The sequence below is a fragment of the Heliangelus exortis genome, chromosome 2, assembly GCF_036169615.1.
Source record: "Heliangelus exortis chromosome 2, bHelExo1.hap1, whole genome shotgun sequence".
NCBI classification, from domain to species: Eukaryota; Metazoa; Chordata; class Aves; order Apodiformes; family Trochilidae; genus Heliangelus; species Heliangelus exortis.
The window spans coordinates 89613127-89635291 of record NC_092423.1 but is presented as its reverse complement, the minus strand read 5'-3'; the positions used below and the strand labels follow the sequence as shown (position 1 = coordinate 89635291).

The 22165-nt window shown below is 38.6% G+C and overlaps 1 protein-coding gene across 2 annotated transcripts; it reads left to right on the top strand.

Moving 5' to 3' along the window:
- The first annotated feature begins 111 nt into the window (after positions 1-111).
- SLC39A6 (solute carrier family 39 member 6) lies at positions 112-19111 on the top strand. 2 transcript variants are annotated; one of them, XM_071736921.1, is made up of 9 exons: positions 113-895; positions 2114-2294; positions 2545-2714; positions 3990-4202; positions 5745-5814; positions 6718-7095; positions 14704-14784; positions 16734-16924; positions 17782-19111. In XM_071736921.1, exons 1-9 carry the CDS (start codon positions 179-181, stop codon positions 17932-17934), a joined length of 2154 nt encoding a protein of 717 aa, XP_071593022.1. In that variant the 5' UTR covers positions 113-178; the 3' UTR covers positions 17935-19111. The 2 variants fall into 2 exon arrangements, with proteins under 2 accessions (XP_071593023.1, XP_071593022.1); XM_071736922.1 differs by lacking the exons at positions 14704-14784; positions 16734-16924; positions 17782-19111 and adding an exon at positions 7575-8650 and having other exon boundaries at positions 112-895; positions 6718-7102.
- The last annotated feature ends 3054 nt before the right edge of the window (positions 19112-22165 follow it).

The following is a 22165-nucleotide window of genomic DNA, read 5'->3' as shown; positions in this document are numbered from 1 at the left end:
GGGTTCCTTGAGCAGGATTTATTTTTGTTTGAGTGGTTTGTTTTTTTTTGTTTTTTTTTTTTTTTGTTAAATCATGTATCTACTACAGAGCAAGATGTAATCAATTTTACACAAACTGATAAAACTTTCTTCTTTTTCTAATTTCTTTTTTTTTTTCCACTGCTGAAAAGAAACTGCAATGGAGAGCACAGTCTCGGTCACTTTCCTTGTATCATTTTCCATACTGCTGTGTGAATGTTACAGTCATGGATTGGAGACAGCTACTGTTGTGCATACATCAGAGAGAACTTTTTCAGAAAAAGCATCTTGCATTAATACTGACTTGGCAGGGTTAATACAGAAGTTTCACCTTCACGAACTTTTTCATCGCTATGGAGAAAACAACTCTCTGTCAATTGAAGGGTTTAGGAAACTGCTCCAGAACATAGGTATAGATAAAATGAAAAGGATTAAAATAGACCATGATCACGACCACGATCATCACCATCACAATCGTGTTTCTTTGAGTAAAATCTCCGAGCGGGCTCTTTGTCGCAGTCACGAATCTGATGCTAACAAAGACCACAGGGGCACTCACTCCAAGGAACCTCATAAAGCAGAGAATGCAGAACACCAGCAGAACCTTGTCCGCAGCAAGAACACTGCAAATGAAATAACAGAGCCTGTCATCACTGCTCCCACGGGTGGCCACTCCGAGCTGCAGAATCTACAACCTGGAGAAGTCAAGGGGGTTGCTCGCTTAGGTCTGACCAGCTCTGGTGCTGCCAATGTCACAGGTGGCAGCAGTGCTGGCTGGCTTGCTAGCAGCAAAACAAATGAATCTCACACTTCTGCCAAGGAATCAGAAAGAGGAAGTTCCCTGTATTCTAAACTGAGAAACCAAAACACCCAGGAGGTGAGACTGATTGTTTTGTTCAGGGGAGTCCAGGTACTGTTGTCATGGCTTAATTGTCAGGTGCCTATTGTTTAACTGGGTTACAGGCATTGTAGTGCAATTGTGCTTGGAGCAAAACACACACAAAATGTAACCTGAATTTTAACACTTTGAAGAAATGTTACGTTCAGAGGCTCAAAGGAAAACATGTGCAATTGATGTTTTTTTCCCTGAAAATGTGCTTATATTAAGTATAAACATGCACATAGTTTTATGTATTATGTATCACTTTTAAAGATTACTAAAAATTACAAGCACTTTAAGTTTAAAACTCTGTTCTGCCAGAATCTGTGTTTTCCTAATAGTGTTGTGAAAGTAAAAAAAAAAAAAATCAAGTTAAAATACTGTCATTCCTATCAAAGCTGCCCCACGAGTGTTAAGAGCCCTATAGCTGATAGTGTAGAACTGCAGAGAAATAACTGGCATCTTCCATTTTCAACCCCGTCCCTCTCCATCTTCTTTAAGATTAAAATGCAAAGATCAACTCTGAGAAAGACTGGTGCAAAATGTTTTCTGTTACTTTAAAATAGTATAAACTAGTACTCATGAAGTCCTTGAGTTACGTGGTGAAAAGTTTTTCTTACACAGTCAGATCTTCCTCAGTTAAAGGTTTTAAGAAGAAAGGTGTCTCTCTAGGTTTTTATGTAGGCAGCCATGCCAGGTAATTCAGAGTGGGTGCTGAATTCTCAGGTTGTTCCTGTGTTCTATGCAGTTGGACCTGAAGTACCGCAGTTACTTAAACCCAGAGAGACTGTGTGTCTTGCAGTGGTGAACTCTTCCCTGGAGGAAGTGTATGCATAACATGTCCTGTACAAGACTTTTCATAGTCATCACTTCTATAAAAAATATTTGACCTTTCTAAATTCTTCCTTATATGTCCTTTTAAAACCGAATAGAAAATGTTGGGCTTTTCCTACTTGCACAGCAAAGCATCTGACCCCTTTGTGCTGAAATTGAATTATAATTATGCATCATCTACCAGGACTCCCAAACTAACTGTCTGGGCCAGGAGAGGGATGGACATACTGGTCTGAATTGGTTTGTTCTTAATTATTGTTGGTATAGCTGCATTCATGTGGTGCCACTGCATTTCAGTTAACATGGGAGGTGCTGTCCTCTTGAGATACATCATGGTATTTTGGTTCTAGTTAATATTTTGACACCTGTTTCTTTCCACAGTGCTCCAGTGCATCAAAACTGATGCAGTCTCATGGAATAGGCACTCAGGTATTGCTGACTGCTACAGAATTTAGTTACCTCTGTCCAGCTCTTATTAATCAGATTGATGGCAAACACTGCATAGTCCATGCAACTACTGAAAAGGCTGAAAATCCTCCAAAAAGCTATTCTCTCCAAATAGGTAGGTTGCTTGAATAAAAGCTTGCTGGAAACATGTTTGTAACCATTGGTGATTAATTTGAGAAGCTTATTTCAATGCTGAAAGAAATTTTTAATTGCCTTTTATCACTTGACCATGTATAGAGTAAAATCCGTGGTGTGCCATTTGTTAACATTTGATTAATCAAATGATCAAGCATGTTTCCAAGAGCAGTGTTAACCAAGCAAAATCTCATACAGATGTTATTCTTGTTACTTTTTTCTTTCCACAGCTTGGATTGGTGGCTTTATCTCCATCTCAGTCATCAGCTTTCTTTCCTTATTGGGTGTTATATTGGTACCTCTGATGAATCGCGTATTTTTCAAATTTCTCCTGAGTTTTCTTGTGGCATTGGCTGTGGGAACTTTGAGTGGAGATGCTTTCTTACATCTCCTTCCACATGTAAGTATTAATTACTGCTTTGTTCATTATCTCAAAGCAGAAAATTTTATACTTTATGTACCTGTACTATGTAGGTATTAATAGGGATTAAAATTATCACTGTGGTGAGTCATTTATCAACCTTGTAAAGTAGATTATCTGATGGGAGGGTTCCCCATTTGGAACTGTTTATTATTCATTTCACAGTTGCTACAGTGCAAGTACTTCACACCATTAGCCCTCAGTCTATTTACTGTTCTCAGTCATATACACTGCCAAACCACTCATTGCATGCAAGAGTTTTGTGTAAATGTTTTTAGCCACTTACTGCAATGCCACCTCTATATTCTTTAGATATCAGAAAATAGTGGATTGTCTATTCTGCATTTAAAGTGCACAGTGAGCAATTTTTGTTATCAGCCACTTATGTCGATTGCTTATCCATTGAGATTTTTTTGATCAGAACCAAACATTTCTGAAGTCCCAGGAAAACAATATTTGTTAGATTTTGAGTTGCACATTGCTGTTGTCTGCTTTGGACAATGACACTGGAATATGATTACTAAATTTCTACCTTGAAGCTCTTAAACAAAGCCTCTGTTCTGCTCCATCACTTCTCCCCTTTCCATCCCATCTTGTTCAAGCTTTTAGATAAGATGGATAGAAAGGTCCAGAGATCCTGTGGTGGTTTCTGAGCCCTGCCTGTAATTATTATGGGGTTAGTCTTCATTTCAGTTAACTTTGCGTTTGCTATGTGAGGTTATGTAAACCTAAACATGTGTGAGTAAGGTGTCTTAGAAGTTGTTTTCTTTTTGGTTGTTTTTTTTTTTTTATTTTGAACAATAGCAGTAGCCAGTGAGGAGGGGATAAATTTCAGAGTTTCTTTAAAGAAGAAGATTGTTGCTATGTTCATTGTAGAAAAAGTTGCTTGATGTCTATGAGCTGTCTTAGGTGGGAAAGTAGTCAGTGTGCAGTGTGTGACTATTACTTGAAATGCAGTCCCCTGGATGGTATTAAAGGAGGGGTAGGTTGTGCATGTTGTATTGAGCAGTAAGCACATAGCTGCAGTGAGGTGATGGAAGCTGGGTCTGCTCTCAGTCCTTGTGATGTCTCTTGCTATCCAACAGATTTCTCTGTAATTGTTTCAGTTGGAATTCAGAGCCTTTACCTCATGAAAATTGTAAGTCTGGACTCCAGACTTGAGGAAAAGAATGTGAAGAATACTTTCTCTCTTATTTTACTATTTTTGTGGGGTTTTTAATATAATTATTTTCCCCTTTTGGTTTTTCTCCTTAGTCTCATGGAAACCATCACCATCACCATGAAAAACCTCTGCTTGAACAAAACAAAGGCTCTATGTTCAAACATCTCGTTTTCCAAAGTACAGAGGAGAGTGCTTACCTGGATTCTACATGGAAGGGACTCACAGCACTTGGAGGCTTGTATTTCATGTTTCTAGTGGAGCATTTGATCACTTTAATAAAGCAGTTCAAAGACAAGAAGAAAAAGGTAGAGAAACTATTAATTTGTAGCTGTATTGTGTGGCTTATATAAAACTTGAGTATCATATATCTATCAGGATTTAATAGTGATTACTCACTTGATTACTGTTATAATTTCACTTACATCAGTGACATATATTTTTTTAAACTACATGGTAACTTTTTTGTGTCATTGTTAGGGAAGAGTTCAGAGCTATTTCCTTAACCAGATGTACAGACTTTAAGACAGCCGTGAATTGTTTAATAAGCAAACATCCAATCCCATCCTTTGTTTTAACAGAGTGATTTATTATTGACTTCCTGCTGACACCTCAAGGGGAATATATAACTGCCTGAACTGTTGTTATTATTGTGTTAATTCTCAAACTGGATGAAATAGGATGGCCCTGTACAGTTACTGTACTCCTGTTGAGGGGGGCAGTTGCACGAAGCAGGTTGGGTGGCAGTGAGTGCTTACATGTGTAAGCCTCCAGCTGCACTATAGAAACTGACTTCAATAGATAGGGTTTCATCTTTTCTTCCTCCTCTCTCCCCCAAAAAGAAGAGCAGTGCAGCTTTCAGTTTTCTCTGCTGTTCTTTTATGTGGTGTGTAAATAGTAGCTGGATTTTGGCAGGTCATAAATGTTGGTAACTTACCAGTTATTGGTAACTGAGATCTTTAAAGATTAGTGTAGCCAGGACTGAACAATGATGTAAAAGCTGACTCACTAAAAAAGATACAGCAAAAGCTGTCAATATCTTAAGTTTTGTTTTGGAGAAAATTAATAAACTCCAAATTACTTTGCTTAAAAAATAGCTAATTTTTAGGCTACCACAAGGACTGATACTCTTGAGTTTTATTGTTAATTGGTCAGCAGTCTCAGAGCAGATGCCATGTAAGCTCTTCAACCAGTCACAGGAGGTCATATTGCTGTGTTTTATACTGAAACTAAAGAGTGAGCAAGTGAATCACTTTTCCTTAACTAGTTAAATGTATTTGACAAGGGAAGACATGGACAGTTCTGAGCAAAGCAATAATTTTCTGTGTTCTTTCAGCCTGTTCTTTCAGGGAATAGATTTCCTGTTAGAATAACTATACCTTCTAAACTGAGTCACTGATCATTAATTACTGAAGCACAGAATTACCTTTGTTGAAAAAGACCTTCAAGATCATAGAGTCCAACTGTTAACCTTGTTTAATCTGAATTGTTGTCTTACAGACGTTAGTAAGCAAGGAGTGCAGATTTTACTTTGTTTTCCTTCAGTATGCTAGAAAAAAAAAATTCATAACATTATAGTTGAAAAGAAGTAATGGAATAGCTTTTAAATGGTATTTGGTGTGTTTTGCTTCTCAGATTTTTTTTTCTCTTCCTGTAGAGCCTGAGGAACTTTTGTCATCTTAGTATACTTAGCTGAGTTCCTAATGTTCCTCTTCTGCACTCTTTATGTGGCTTCCTTATTGTCCTCTTTCTGTGCAGGGTGCATGAATGTTGTGAATATAATGTTGCTCATGTATATCCTGAAAAATCAGTAAAATATTCATAACTACAGTATTTTCTTTTGGAATAAGAAAAAAAATGAAGATGATGGAGAAAGCAAGAAGTTCTCAGCAAATGAGGAAAAGTTAGATACAGATGATCGTAAGTCTCAGTAATGTTGCATGTTGTTACTCTGTGGCAGGGCTGTTTAGGAAATGCCTGACAGGGACAGTTCTGAGCAAAGCAAGAATTCTCTGTGTTCTTTCAGCTGCAGGGAATAGATTTCCTGTTAGAATAACTATGCCTTCTAAACTGAGTTTGTAGGTCTGCTGCTCACTGTGGGCTGGATGGCTACCTACCTGAATTCTTTTCAAAACAAGACCTGGCTGTGTGTTGATATGCAGAGGACTAGTTCCTAGTTTGCTGCTTTCCTTTTCAAAAGGATTGACAGTCTGGAAGTAATGAATTCACAGTTTTGAAACATAAGGCCTTTTAATTCTGCATTTAAGTGGAGAAGTTGAAGCAATTCTGTGAAGGTCTTCTGGCTAGGCCTGTTGCAAATAGAGCTGTATTTCCTGGCCTCTGCATCTCTGTTTAGACTGTTAAATGTTACACGAGTGATCCAGCATTCAGTGTACCTTAAGTCTGGATTTTGTTATTTTTACTTGTTACTCCTTTATAAGGTTGATAATCTCAACTTGAAGTATTGGACTGCAAATGGTCATGTGTCCCTAAGAGCATGCTGCAAGTCAAAACACACCTCACTGGATACTTGTTAGTTCTTGTAGCTAGAAGATCTTCAGTTTTTCAGAATTTTATAACTAATGGAAGTTGCTGGTAATGCAGATTAAAAAAAAGAGAAAAAAAAAAAGTACTTGCTTAATTGCAGGGGAAGAACCTAGCAAGTTGTAGGAGTTAATTATTTTAACCTTAGTGTGCCGCGAATGTTTGTGTGAGGACATTTCATGGTCTGTGATGATTTTGAGTGTTTATTTTTCAGGTCTTCTTTGCTTTCTAGTCCATTATAAAAATGTATAATACTGTACTCTGGGTTCTTTGTAACAGGTCCTGAGGTCTATCTAGGGACAGACTCTCAAGATCCATCACCCTTCATGTCTCAGCAGCCAGCTTTACAGGAGGAAGAGGAAGTGATGATAGCTCATTCTCATCAGGAAGAGGTTGACAATGAATACGTGTCCAGGGGCTGTAGAAACAAATGTCATTCTCACTTACACGATACTCTGGGACAAACAGATCATCTGAGTCATCATCACCATGACTACCACCATATTCTGCATCACCACCATCATCAGAACCATCATCCTCACAGTCACAGTCAGCGCTACTCCCGTGAAGAACTGAAGGATGCTGGGATAGCAACTCTGGCGTGGATGGTGATTATGGGAGATGGCCTACACAATTTCAGTGATGGCCTAGCAATTGGTAAGTGGTAGCTTGGACACAGCAGCTTTGTTTTATGGGTGGGCAACTAAGTCTTTGTGCTGTTATCTCTTTGTTAGGAACGTGATTAATTAGTGGTGGGTCTCTGTAGTCTAAACTTTTGTCTGATAGCAGCTCTGAATAAAAAAAAACCACAGTGTAACAACCTGATGATTGTGACAAACAGATAAGTGGTTACAGCTGTGCTTCTTCAGGAAATACATAAACTTTGCTTTAGTTCCCACTTTTAGCAAAGTTAATATTTTTCAAAACTAAAGCTAGGTTTAGAAAACAATATTTAGGACTTAAAGCTGGTTTTGTATTTCAACACCTGTGGGTGCTCAGCAATTTCTAAAATTTCTTTTAATATATGTGACCAGAAAGACAACCTTGTCTTAAAGTAACTTTGGTTTTACCACTTCATTCAGGCACTAGTATGATTGGCTTCTTTATTTTTCCTTCTGTTTTCTCTTGGTCTGGAGCATAGTCAGGTTCTATACTTTGCACATTTGGCTTTGCCTATACCAGGCCCTGGTTACACACCACTTGTGTTTCCCAAAGCACTGGTGTGTAGGGAGATGGGACACTGGTACTTGTCTGCTTTAGCCTGAAGATTACCCACATGGAGTAATTAGGTAATATATAAATACTTCATTTTGTGCTGTGGGAGGTAGGCATGCATTTGTTTTACTGTAAAATTAATTTGGTCCAAAACATTGTGCTCTCTGAGATGCTTTGACTCTTCCACATAGGAGTCCTGTCATGTCCAGATTCTCAGATCTTGCCATCTCCATAGTGCTTGTACTAACCTTCCAGAAGGTGTGTGCTGCTTTTTGTAGGTTAGAAATGTGTGAGTAGGGCACTAAGTAATAGGACATCAGTTAGCTACTAACTCAGAAATTATTAATGGAGAAGATACCAATAAAGTCGCCACATGTTGCCTTTATGCATATTTTTGGAATAAGAGTGTCTGCCAGTTTAAGAGTGGCTCAGTCTTCTCGGAAACGTATTCTTAATGTTATTTTTTTAAACAGCACTTGTGCTTTGGATCTTGTTCTTGAAGCTGGGGCATCTGCCCTGTGAGGGAAGGTTGAGAGGGTTTGGGCTGTTTAGCTTAGAGAAAAAGAGACTGAGGGGGAGGATCTCATTAATGTCTATAAATATATAAAGGGTGGGTGTCAGGAGGATGGGTCCAGACTCTGCTCTGTGATGTCCAGTAACAGAACAAGGGGTAATGGTTTCAAACTGGCACACGAGGGATTTAACTGGAATATGAGAAAACACCACTTCACAGGGTAACAGAAAGTAACAAAGTTCCCCAGAGTTTGTGGAGTTTCCATCACTGGAGACATTTAAAACCTGCCTGGAAGTGTTCCTGTGTAACCTGCTCTAGCAGGGCAGTTGGACTCGGATGGTCTCCAGAGGTCCCTTCCAACCCCTATCATTCTGTGAAGCTGAGCATAATTGTCTGGTTTTGTGTTTAGTTTTGGTTGTTTGTTTGGGTTTTTTTTAATTTAAACTGGTGTAGGCAGTTCTTTTACCTGTAACTTTTGTTCCTTTTTATTCATGTCCCTGTTTCTCCCTTGCGTGTTGTAGTGGTTCAGAGTTTTTTGACAGTGCTTCAATGAACGTACTTCTTTATCACATAAAGAGCATACTGAATATTATCTTTTGGACTTCTGGCTTGGAGGTCAGGTTTGGGAACCTCCTTGTTTTGTCTAGAAGGAGAACTAGACTACTGGTATTTCAAATTTAAAAGGTTAAATTAAGTTGCAGAAAGTGATGTCGAATGAATAACCCTCAGTTCTTATGCTAGTCTTTCATAATCTTGACTTTAGTGTTTAAACTAATCTGTGAATTCACAGGTACTGGATTCATTTCCAGCTCGTAAAGCATACTGGGGTCACTTCATCAGCCTTTCTGTAAATTATATTGGAGAAACACGTTCATTCTTGTTTGAGGAGAAAACCGAATAATAACTACTTCCTCTCAGCAGTATTTTATATTGTTCAGATTGAATCAATTCAACATATAATGTGAAAAGAGAATTCCTGATTTAATCTCATTTTTGATGAAAGTTGAAGCATGGAATGTAAATTTCCAGACAGATCTGTAGTGAAAATGGGGTAGAAGGAGGATTTGCATACAAATGACATACAGAATCAATTACCTCTTAGCATTAGGGAGATTTGGAAGAAGCTATGACTTTATAGTTATGGAGTAAAAAGTATGAGGAAGATTTAATAGAGGCTTATTGGACAAGTGAGAGCAATAGCTTTATAGAAGTCCTGCTGTGTAGCTTGTTTGGACTAATGGAAATGTGGGCTTCTTTCAGTTCTGGATGTGCTCAGAAGTAGCATGGAAAAATATGGATTTGATGATGTAAAAATGCCAGTACTACTTGTATGGTATTTTACCTGTGTTTAAATGAAGATGTGAATGCTTCTGTGAAGATTGCTTTAGCTGGAGTAACCTTCTGCTTATGCTGATTCACTTCATGTGATTCTTATTCTTAATTTCTATCAATATTTTTTCCTCAAATCTGTTATGCTAATTATACAGGAATAAGATCTTAAAATGCTTATTTTTTAATGGCTGCATCTGACTAATTTGTAAAAATGATCTGTGATTTGAATTTTTCTGTGTAGCTTCATTAGCTTCAACTAAAAAATTACAGTGCAGAACTCTTTGCTTTTGTACTAATCTTGAGTATATATTTTTTCTTTAGCTCTTTGGAGAGAAAAGATATCAAGTATATTTTAATGTATCACTATTAAATCAGCTTATTCAGAGGGAATAACTATATAGTGAATATATATTAATATATATTCATGTAATCTTTAGTTCATTAATGTTTCAAGACATCTTTTTAATGATGGAAAATGGAAATAGATGTTCCTGCTATTTAACCTTTTGGTTGCTGTGTACCTGTACATTTTACAGCCTTATCAGCCACCTGAGTACTTTTCAGAGCACTAATGTTTTGTTTGGCTTGCCTTTGTGGAACCAAAATTAGATTTACCATGTGTGATAAAGCTGAATTCTTGTATTTTTTAGTTTTCTTCTAGTAAGTGATAAAACTAGAAAAACATTCTATAGAGACAGTAATATAGAAGAATTTGTAAATTACTGAGGATTGCAGGTTTGGATGAAGGTTATTACCTTCAGCTTTCCTCTGCTTCTGTAGTTTTCTGAGAAACTGAAGCCTGATTGAATGCTGATGAGTTCTCCTTACTTAGGAGATAACAGTAGCTATCCTGTGTCTCTCAAAATCCAAGTTCAGAACTATAAAGCAGTATTTAGGAGGGGTAAAAAACCTAAAAGACTGATAGCTAGAAAAGTTTTTTTTCTTCACTCCTTCCATTGTTTGTTTTTCTTCTTAATTGCTTCTAATAGAAAAGGTTGATAGTGTTCCCTGGTAACTTCTTTTGCCAGTCAAGCAGCAGTAACTCCTGTCACTTACCTGCTAATTAAACCCGTGTAGACTTGTATGACTGAAGGTTTTAGAATGTGATGGAAAACACTTCTGCTGAGGGCTTAAGTCAAAGTAGCTTTTGTCTTGCATGCTGTGCATCTCTGAACTGGACTTCACAAATAGTTGTAGAAGTGAGTGACCTCTAGAGGTCATCTTGTCAAACCCTCTGTTTGAAACAGCTCTTGGGAGCAGTAGATGAGGTCAGTCATGGCTTCGCACTCCTAAGCCTTAAAAACCTCCACAGAGGGTGAAATTCCATCACCTCTGTGTCCGACCAAAGAGGTGCTGATGGTAGTGTTGAAGTACTGTACTTACAAGCTGCTACTAGACTACCCCTTACTCTGGTGGAGAGAGGGGTTAAATATACCCGACTTCCTCAAGCTTTTAGGCCTCATGCTTGGGAGCCTCTGGACAGTATTCATATCCACCTTAAACTGGGACACTCCCAAAGTGGACAAAAAAATCCCAGGGACAGCCTCACCAGTGCTTAGTAGAAGGGGGATAAGAATTCAGTCTGCTTCTCCTGAGGTTATGTAGATTGTGGCTCACAGGACTTGAGATGAGAGTACACTCTTGGTTCACATTCAACTTGTCCATCATAACCCTAATTTCCTTTTTGGGAAGGCTGCTATTTCCATCCAGTTTCTACCTTGTACTAATGCATGAGGTTATTTTGCCTAATGGGGAGAACTTACCCATTTTTTCCCTCCTTGAGCTTCATAAGATTTCATTGGCCTAGATCTCAAGTTTTCCATTACCTTTTTTTGTCTAAAGCTCTAGTGTTTCATGTGTTAACTCAGCTCTTACTTTGCCCCTAAATTTAGTGTTGTCAGCAAATTTGCTTATAGTGCGTATTGTTTCATCCAGATCATAGAATTGCTTAGGTTGGGAAAGATGTTCAAGATCAAGTCCATCCATTAACCTAGCACTGCCAAGTCTACCACTAAACCCTAAGCACTGCATCTGCACATCTTTTAAATTCCTCCAGGGGTGCTGGGTGACTCGACTATTTCCCTGGGCAACCTCTTCCAGAGCTTGATAACCCTTTCAGTGAAGAAATTTTTACTAGTATCTACTGTAAAGCTCCCTCAGCTCAACTTGAGGCAAAACATTGAAGAAAATGGTTCATGGTTTTTGTCCTGGAGAACTCTGCTTGTTACTAGCCAGCTATCAAGCCCTGTTAGCCCAGCAGTCCAGCCAATGTGCAGTCATCTAACTGTGAAGCCCATACCTCTCCTGCTCCCAGATGAGACCACTGTATTGAGATGGTGTTGGAAATTCTACTAAAGTCAGATTCTGTTTTAATCACTGGTGCTGTCATCTTTGTACTCGGTCATTTTCCTCAAGGTGGGTCAAGCATTTTGAGAGGGATTTGAAGAGCATATTCAGTGTGATCATTCCAGGAACTGAGGTGAGACTGACAGTTCCCTGGGTCCTGTTTGCCATGAGAACAATATTATCCTTTTCCCAGAGTTCTGCTGGGGCCTTCTGTAGCAGTGATTTTCCTTGGATACAGCTTTCCAGTCACATCAGTCAACTCTGTCAGTACCCTTGGGTGAGTCCCATCCTGGGATTCATCTGAGCATTTTCAGTTGTTTTCCCAGCATCTAACCTGTTGCTTCTCTGCTGTTTGTTGTCCCTTTCCTGCTGGAGTGGTTCTGGGTTTTGGGACCTGGCTTTGTCTATGAAGACTGAGAGGAAGGTGGTGCTGGTGCTTTAGCTTATTTTTATGTCTACTGCTTGGTTCCCTTCCCCATTCATCAACAGACACAAATTTTTCCTCAACTTTGTTTCTCTGCTTGCATTCCTGTGGAGCTGTTTCTTGTTACCCTTTGTGCCTTGTTAGTCTTAGCTCCAGCTGGGCTTTGGTCTTTCTGTTCCACAGCTTCTATTTTCCTTGTTGCCAGCCTTTGTTTCTATTTTCTGTGCTTCTTTTTTGAGTCTTAATTCATTAAGACACACTCTGCTTAGCTGGGTGTGTCTTCTGTTGGAAGTCCTACTGTTCTGCACAAACAAGGTAGTTAATTTGTACATTCTGTAAAGTTTGCTTTACAAATCGGCTGTCTCTCTTCTGGGAGATTTTCCCTCTTTGATTCTCAGTGTATTCTCCCCTTAAATTCCTTAAATAAGTCAAAGTCTGCTTCATTAAAATCTAAAGTCCTAATTTTGTTTTTTCCTTTCTCAGCCTCCCTCTGTGTCCTGAACTCAGCTCATGCCCACTGGAGCTTGGGATGCCATTTTTTGCTGTATTTGCTGTCAGTTTTTGTTTGTGAGCAGCGGGTCAAGTAGAACTCTAATCCTGTCTGGCTCTTGCATCATTTGTATTGGGAAACCATTGCCAACACAATTAAGGAACATCTTGGATTGTGTGCCCAGTGCTGTTACCTTCACAGCTGACAACTCTGGTGTGAATGGTGATGTCTTGTGTGGTTGTTCTTAAGTAGCCTTATTCTGCCACCTCTTCTTGGCTGTAGTTTGTAACCAAATTCCTGTGTTACTCTGATCTTGACCAAGAGACTCAAAAGGCACAAGGGAGTGCATTCATATGTGGCTTTATGCTGGAGCTCTGTGCAGTCCAGGAAGATAGGAAAAAAAAAAAATTAAAAAAAATGACTGGTCTTCTGCCTTCCTAGGCAGTCTGTACTTTTCCATGACAGGCCAAACAGAATTTGGTGTCTCCACAGCATCATCAAGGCAAGCTACAGGCAAGTAATGGACTTCCCTGGGCAGTAGCTCTGGTTGGCAGATCTACCTCTGCCCTCTGGCCTGAATGGGAGGGAATCTCCTGTCACTCAGAATCTTCCTTTCTGATATGCTGAGAGAATATTCTGGGCTGGGCAGGACCCATTTATCCTCCCACTGCTGCTAGGGTTATGGCCATGATCTTTAGATTAGTAGCTGCAAATGTGCCAGGGACAGAGGTTGCTAGGGTTCACTGTTTTCAAATTTTACCTACCTGGAAGTTCATGTTTCCTGTTCCAGTGCTGCTTGGGTCTTGCCATCCTCTTTAGACTGAAGGGAGTTTGGCTCTTGCCTCTTTAGAACCCCTTCTGATGACGCTCTCAGACCCCTTGTCATTTTCCCTTATCAAGAGATGTCTGCTCATTGCTTCTTGCACCTCCATAACTGGGTGCTACAGTGTGCACCCCAGAGGTAAGGCTGCTGGTGCTGTCCCTGCAGGCAGGACCATCAGACATTTCTTACAGGTGAAGACCTGGATGGCAGTGTCCACTCTTAGGAGTTACATCTGGGTAGAGGCAGCCACTGGGGCTGGCAGTGCCAGCAGAGAGAAGAGGATTTGTCTTCTGTGGTCTTATCACCATTGTAGCTCTTCCTCTCTGGAGCCAAACTGCTAGGTCCCCTGCATGCCACCTCCTGTGACAAGGCCTCATTGCCTTTTTGACTGCTTATTATCAGTGCCTTGATTGCTGGCACTTTGCTGGCAGCAGCTGAAGAAGCAGCTGGATGTGGTTCTGCTGCAGCCCTTGGTGAGGCTCTGCACCCAGCTGGGGACTTCCTGTGCTGGCTGAGAGCTGTGGTCAAGCTCTCCATCCTTGCTGTGTGCAGCTTCCTCCTGAGCTGCTGGCAATTAAGAAGAACAGCAAACAATGGAAGGAGTGAAGAAAAAAAAAAAAAAAGATGAGGACTGTTAGACTGGCTTTAAGGAGCTTTTCTGGATATTTTCCTCCACTTAAAGTATGATACTTGACTGACCATGCCTCTCTTAACTGTTGAATTTGCTTCAATTTTCCATCTCCTGATTTGGAGGTAGTTGAGCTGCCTTCTTTGCTTTATCTTCAAAATAAAGTGTCTTTTCTGATGGTATTTCCATTTACTGGTCTTTTGGGAAGGCTGTGTTGAAAGGTGTTGAGCTTAGTTCAGAAATACAGAAGTGAAGTTTGGTTTGCTTTAATTGCAGGATTCCATGCTGCTTCTGACTTAGAAAATTATAAATCATAAACAACTGTTCATTTAAAGCTCAAATGCTTCTACAAGCATAAGAAAAAATGAGTGAAACCAATATGTTCTAAATAAATAAATAAGCATAAAGAAGCATAAATACAAAATGCTTCTGCACTTGATATCTGAATATGCAGTAATGTTTTGGATTTGTTTTTTTCCTTGTCTCTTCATAGGAGCAGCCTTTACTGAAGGGTTATCTAGTGGTCTAAGCACTTCTGTGGCTGTATTTTGCCATGAATTACCTCATGAGCTCGGTAAGACCCCAATATGTCCATACACTGCTGCTCCCTAGGTACTTAAAGGTGTTCTTTAGAGCATAAATTATTTTCCTCTGTAGCACAGTAAAATCTGATCAGAAAACTTCCTCTCTTTCAGATTGTCTATTCAAGAATACTTTTAACTTACTCGAAGAATGTTTTATTAATTGCATCTTTTAAAATTTAAATATTTTAGCTGCTTTGTTCAAAATTCTGTCTTTCAGTTACTTACAACTTGCTTTCTATAGTTCTGTTGTAGTTTTAATTTTCCTTAGCAACATAAATTGTGAATTGCAGGAGAATACATATTGGAATCTGCTTTGCTCACATTTTTAATTTTACTCTTGCGTTTGTGCTGTTGAACGGAAGGTCACGATTACTCAAACTTTTTTCTGCATAACATTTGATGCTTTTTCATTAAGTTTTGGGAGGATCTACTGTAGCTGTAAACTTGGTACTACTTAAAAATCCTTACTAGAATGAATTTGTTCTTCAAGCACAAGTGATTTTAATTTATGAGGATAATTTTTCTGGAATGCACTATGCCTTATGTTAGAAGTTTAATATATGGCCCTTTTGCAGGGCAGTTTGTAAGAACAGGATGTACCTGCTTGATTTAACTTAGAATGAAGCTTTTAAAATTTTTTTCTAATTGTCAGATCACTTGGAATCTGTAACTGATATTTCTTAGCTATCACAGCCTCAGTCATTCCAGGTATATAGAACAAGGAAAGAACAGTTTGCTTGCACTTTAAGGTTTAATTTCTTGGAAATGGGAGTTTCATTTCATTTAATAGAGCTTGTAAACTGTATGTGTCTACATCAAACTACTAAACAGTTTTATGTCTGTACAGTAATGTTATGCAGAAATACATTACTCTGAAGAAAATGCACTTGGTTTTATAACATGGGAGGCATTGAGTCTTAGTATATAAATTTTACCTTGTACATGAAGTTCATCTTGATAGAAATTCTGTAGGAGAACAGTGGAACTTGCATTAATTAAACACACTATATGTTGTTAGTAAAAATATACAAAATAAATTCATGTTATGAATCTGAAAATTTCAGATTCGGTTGCTCTGTTGGCTTTGGAAGGAGGAAAAAAAATCTTTAAATTTAAAGCATGATTCTTTATCAGGGCAGAAAACTTGAAAGAAATACATTCTTTAACAGAGGACATGAAGTGGTGTAAGAATGGACTAACTTGCACATAGCTGGGGATAAAACTGGATTATCCTGTTGTTAATGCCAAATGGTGTTTATAACATAGCAGTTCATTTTAATTGCAATTGTAGGAGCAGCTCTTGTAACAAATTATTGAATTAATCTTTGAAGATGGCTGTTATTTTAACTGGAAATAACTTGTGTTTATATAAAAAATATATTTATATATTTTATTTCCAGTTAATAAGCTTATATTATTTTACTCTGGTTTAGGTCTAATTTATCTAAAAAAAAAAAAAACAAAAAAATTCTGAATGATGGAACACCTCTTTCTGGCTGGTAGTCTATCATTCATTCAAGGGAAAAAAAGATGTTAAGGATCATTTACAGAGATTAATAAGGAAATTATTTCTAACTTTATGAAACAGACTTAAAATACAAAGTTACAGCAGCAGTTACAGCATAATAAATGAGATCACCATTGCTTTATGCAATTAAGTGGGAATATTTTAGCACCATGTTTAGAACACTCATGCCTATCAGGTACTGCAGTTACTTTACAGCATTGATTTAAAAGCAGACTACCCTAAAAGCTGCTTCTTACAAAAAAACTAAGAATTTAAGGTTATAAACTTTTGTTTGCTGCTGTATTGCTCTTCGTGGGCGTTTTGCATTTTGTCCCACTCCAATTTATGATTTTTTAATTTTTAATTTTTTTTTTCACTGCAGTCATTACCTGAGGTTTGGTTTATTTTTGGTTTATTTTTTCCCTCTTGTAGGAGATTTTGCTGTGCTTCTCAAAGCTGGTATGACTGTGAAGCAAGCTGTGCTTTACAATGCTCTGTCAGCTATGCTGGCCTACCTTGGGATGGCAACTGGGATTCTTATTGGTCATTATGCAGACAATGTTTCAATGTGGATATTTGCACTTACTGCTGGCTTGTTCATGTATGTGGCTCTTGTGGATATGGTAAGTGGCTACTAGACCTACTTGAGTTTATTTTTAAGAATTAATGCCAGGTACATTTTGATCCCCAAATAATTCCTTTCACCTTTTCTCCTTTCGTTTATTTTTTGTTTCTGCATTTGGAGAGACAGATAAGCACACAGTGTAAGTAAAGGTTAAGCTGGAAGTTAAATATGAGCATGGAAGTGTGGTTTTCTTTAGACTATTGTAGGAACAATGATTGTTTCTCCCTTAGTTGTTACACTCAGGCGGCTAAGAGTAGAGTAAAAAATCTGCTTCTGACAATGGTGAGTATCGTAGATAGACTGCAAGTTCCAGGGCCCACCATATGTGCTACCACTTCTGCAGTAAATCAGAGAATGGTTTGGCTTGGGAAGGACCTTCAAGATCATCATCCTCTGATGGGGCAGGGACACCTCCCACTCATTATTGCCCCTTGGGACGAAGACAGAATTTTATTGAAACCTATACTGTACCTCAGAAGTATGTTTGTACTGAAGTACAAAGCTTTAGGTGGATGTTTGTGAAAATGGTCATCTTAGCAATAAAGTATTTGGTGTGACTTGGTTAAATCAGTTGACAAATAAGCCGGAAGATTGCTCAGGATATGATTAAGACACCATCATAAATATCACAAAAACAGTAATTAGAACATCACAGATTCTTTCTCTAAATAAAAAAGTACACTTTGACAACGCTGTTCATGTTGAATGACACCTAATTTAAAGAGTGGTATTAATGCAGTCAACAGGAAAGACTAGAGGAGTAAGACTCTGCTAATTCATGCCTCACAGTTGAAGAACTAGGTTTGAAAGTAAATGTTTGTTCTGGAGGCATTTAACACTTTCTTGTTTATTTAGGTGCCTGAAATGCTCCACAATGATGCCAGTGATCATGGATGTAGCCGCTGGGGATACTTCCTGTTACAGAATGCTGGGATTCTGTTGGGCTTTGGGATAATGCTGCTTATCTCTGTATTTGAACATAAGATTGTGTTCAGCATAAACCTGTAATCCTGGCTGCCAGAATGAGCTTGGTGTTAAATTATAAGTGGTAGGTTCTTTCTATTGAATTCCCAACTGGAGCGGTACGTTTGATATAGATTAGATATTTTTATTGGTGTGCTTTGTTGTGTCCCTCCCTGGCTTCTCCCCTGGTTAGAGATGAGCACTAAGTTTTTCTTCACTTAGGACTTAGCATTGCATATGGTACTTTGGAAAGCTGTACTTAGTAAAACATGGTGAAAGTGCCAAATCTCTTAAAGGAGTATCGTTTGGCAGGTTAGGGGTTTGGGGTTTTTTTAGTAAATTTATTTTCTGTATGTATTCTGTATGTTTTTTGTACTTCAGTTGTTTTGTTGGTTTAAAAAATAAAATTACAGTGGTTTTTATTTTAGCACAATCAGAATCAGTGGATGCAAAGCACAGTGAGCAGTTTACAATAACAAAAAAAAGACATGTAATGGGCAGCCTGTGTTTGTATTGGTAGAAACTCATCTCTTCAGTGTCCACCTGGTTTACGTGGAGTGGCAGGTGAGTCCACTCCATCCTCTTTGCAGTGGTTTCATTCTCAATAGCTTATGGATTCTTTATGGTTTGAGTTGGTTTCTACTCCAAATCATTGTAAAATCCTGTTTTAAGTTTTTGTGCCATTTGTTTTACCTGTTTTATTTCCCAAATTGGCAACAAAACTACAGCTATTAGACTGTAAAAGCACAGCTCTAGCTCTGCTATGTGTGCATTCCATCAAAAAGACTTTTAAAGTAGTGCTATATCTCACTTATGGTGCCTGAAATGGTGAAGGTGTTTTAAAATCTGTTTGATGACAAGAAGAGGAGTGCCACAGGCTGAGACAAGCAGTCATTTAGAACAGCATCCTTAAGTAAAATATTGATTTACTTTGGGAAATGAGCCAAATGGGAGAGCTGACTATTTCTAGTTCAGTGTGACTGCACACAAACCTTTGTTTGCAAAACAGCTGTGTTCTTTGGATCTTTTGGCTTTAGTTGTTGCAAAATAACAAGAATTCTTTTGTATAGGGAGGCATATATAGGGGAACAGCATGTTAAATGTAATTAAAAGCCTATACCTAGGTGTGTAATTTGAGTTAGTTTTAATATTTTAATGACCCTGAAATTACCTGAAGGAAGAAGGATGAAAAAGACAATTGCAAAAATAAATTCTGTGAGCACAAGACACATTTTATATTGTGAAGAAATTACAGAATTAGTCTTTTCTTTAAAAACCCCCAGAAAATTAGAACTTATTTTTTATTTGACTTCACCACTTCTTCAGATCATCAGCTGAGTAAAATGCTTGGAACAAAGAGGAAGTGCTTGATAATACCATGTCTGGCAGGTTAGAAGAGTTGGGCATCTGTCACAACCACAACCATAACACAAAAGCCAAACCTACTGTGTCACTTCAGAAATGGACGTGTGGAATGAATCAAGAGGTTTTGATGGCTTTTTACTGGTTAAGAAATGGGCATTGCAGGTGTTTCTACAGCCAGTGGGATATTGGCTTTTCCTCCTTCGGTTTTTACTCATGTTAAGAAGACAGATTTGATCATTCTTCCACAGTGATGAACTCCTGTTCCTTGCTTGCTTGGAAATCAGGGGGCAGACAAAGATACCCTTCCTTCTGCTCTGTGGTACCATCCTGAGGGGAGCACTAAGCTGTGGTGGGATCTTACCAGCTCCCCCAGATCTGCACATTTGTGAACCTGTGTATCTCTTTGTTTGGTGAGCAGTTGTTTGGAATTAAAGAGATTTCTGGGAGTGCTCATTTTCCTCTTCCCCCAGCTTGACTTTCCATCACTAAAAGCTACTCTGGTACTGGGCTTTCATCTCTGTCAAGAACAACAACAAAATATAGGTGCATTCCCTCCCTTCATCAAGCTCTTTGCATTTTTTTGTCTTTATTCTGTGCTATTGCACTTTCTTTGAGCCTCGTGTCTATTTTTAAAAGCACACTTCTGAGCAGAAAGGTCATGCCATGGTGCAGTAGCCATCTGCTACATTTTTATTGCATCTCCTTTATCACCCATCCTGTGCTTATTCTACTCTTATAGCAGTAGTATTCTAGTGTTCACAAGCTTGAATTAGTAATATCTGTGTGATAAAAAATGGATATGTAAATATATACACACCAATTGTTTCTGTATTATCCATGCTTTTAAACTCATTATTTATTTAAACTCTCTGAAGAGAAAGTAACTTCTGTTTTTTCAGTCTAGACTCTTATGATACTTTTGCCCTTACCTATACTACATTAATTCCTTCTCTTTGTTGTAGCTAAATTCTTAAAACTCACCTGCTGGGTTTCATCTTTCTTTTCATCTTTGCTGTCTCTAATGCCTGAATACCAGAATCTTGGGCTCATTGAAAGCAGTTTTAATTCTGGCATGTTCTCATCACTGCCTTTTTCTTTAGAAAAAGTGAGTTCTAAACAGCCATGCTGACCCATACTCACACACACAAAATATGTCAAAACAGAATTACTGCATTTACCTGCACTGACCTCCAGTCTTGGAATTCCCCATTATTCCAGACTGGTCAAAATGTGGCTGCTTTTCCTCTGGAGGTATCTTCCTCATGTGTCCCTCATGCAGCTGAATGTGCCATCCTTTTGGAGTGGTCTGGTTTGACCCTGACCTGTCTAGATGAGTCTTGCTTTTGCTTGAATAATAGTGCTGGTCTCTGTAGCCAATGTGTGCCTCAGGTTGTGCTCTTGTAATGCTCCTCATGAGCAAGGTGTGTGCTAGGGGGGGAAAAAAATAGAAAAAAAAAAATCATTAGGTTTTTTTCCCCCTCCTTCTTCCCTCCAAACCTCTCATTCTAGTTTTGCTCTGCAGAAATTCAGTGTCTGAGATGCAACCTGACTGATTCCTAGGGGGTTTTGCAGGGCTTCAGCATTCTTTACTAGTGGTTTGGTAAACATTCAGGGTGGGTCTTTTGCCTTCTGTCCCTTCAGCCCTTAAAGAACTTGGGCATGTTCCATATCTTTGGTCATGAGGGATTTCAGACTTGGAGGAGCTCAGTTCACTTGGAAATTTTTACTGATGGTTTCTGCCTACAACCTGAATAGCTGCTACTTCAGCTGGGCTTCTCTTGTCCATGTGCTGGATGTGACAGAATGAAGCAGGCACGGAGTCCAGTGGTGCTCAAGAGACTTTAACATCAGTGACTAAATAATGGTGAGAAATGTACAAGTTCTTGGCTGGCTTTTGATGCAGTCAACTGATGTTAAAGTATCTGCATATCAAAACATTGTTAATGTTACAGTATGAAAAATAATTTGCCTTTAGAGCCTGTGGGCAGACATGGCTCAAGAGGCAAGACAAAGGCATATCCCATTCATTCAGTACTCTTTAATCTTGGATGGAGAGATATCCATGATGGACAGCTGTCTAAACTAATAATTGGGAAGACTATAGAGTGAAACCTGCTCTAGGCTTGTACCAGAAAGGTAACAAAAGCTTGGGTTTGGTGTTTGTTTTATTTTATTTTTTTTTTATTTCTTGTCAGGCCTGTAAAGGAGAATTTTCTTTAGTTGCAATGCGCTCATATTGAAAATACTCATGGTCTGGTAAACTGGTGGAGCAGGGCCTCCAAGCAGCCTTTTATTTTTATGCATATATTTTTCTGCAACTGTTTGTAATGTGCCTGACTATTCCACGTGATAAATTGAAATGTTTCTGTTTTGTGTATCTGTACCTTTAATTTATGTGCTGCTAACAGCTGCCTTAGTTTAGTGCCAGTGCTAGATGTGGGTAAACAGATCCAGCAAATAAGGCTGAAATCAAAGTTATTTTCTTCTAGTGGCTTTGGCCTGTATTTGTGCAAAAGAGATGTTGTGTGTGCAGTGAGTCAGAGCAAAGGTGTGGGAGCTCTCACCTGTCCAGTCTGTGGTGCTCAGCAGCCAGAGCCATTTCTATGCTCCAGGTGCTGTGGCCAGGGCACCTCAGAGTGCTGTACACTGAGTGATATTAATTTAAAATACAGTCAAGACTAAAATAAAATTCACAGGAGCTCTCCTGCCTGAATTTAGAGACCGGTGCATAGTTAAAAATTTAGGTAGAAAAATGTGTTATTCTGTTTGCCATAAGGAAGAAAGAAAAGTATGTTTTAATGAAATGCTTTTATTTAAAATACATTTTTTCCTGGTGCTTTCAGAGATCACTGTAGCTATTGCTGTATTGCTGTGTGCTGGAGAAAATAAACCACTGAACCAAATGCTGCTT

Coding starts and splice junctions, on each gene's coding strand:
- SLC39A6 (XM_071736921.1), top strand. CDS start 179: ATGGAGAGCACAGTCTCGGTCACTTTCCTTGTATCATTTTCCATACTG. Junction 2,715..3,989: donor TCTTACATCTCCTTCCACAT/GTAAGTATTAAT, acceptor TTTTCTCCTTAG/TCTCATGGAAACCATCACCA. Junction 7,096..14,703: donor CAGTGATGGCCTAGCAATTG/GTAAGTGGTAGC, acceptor GTCTCTTCATAG/GAGCAGCCTTTACTGAAGGG.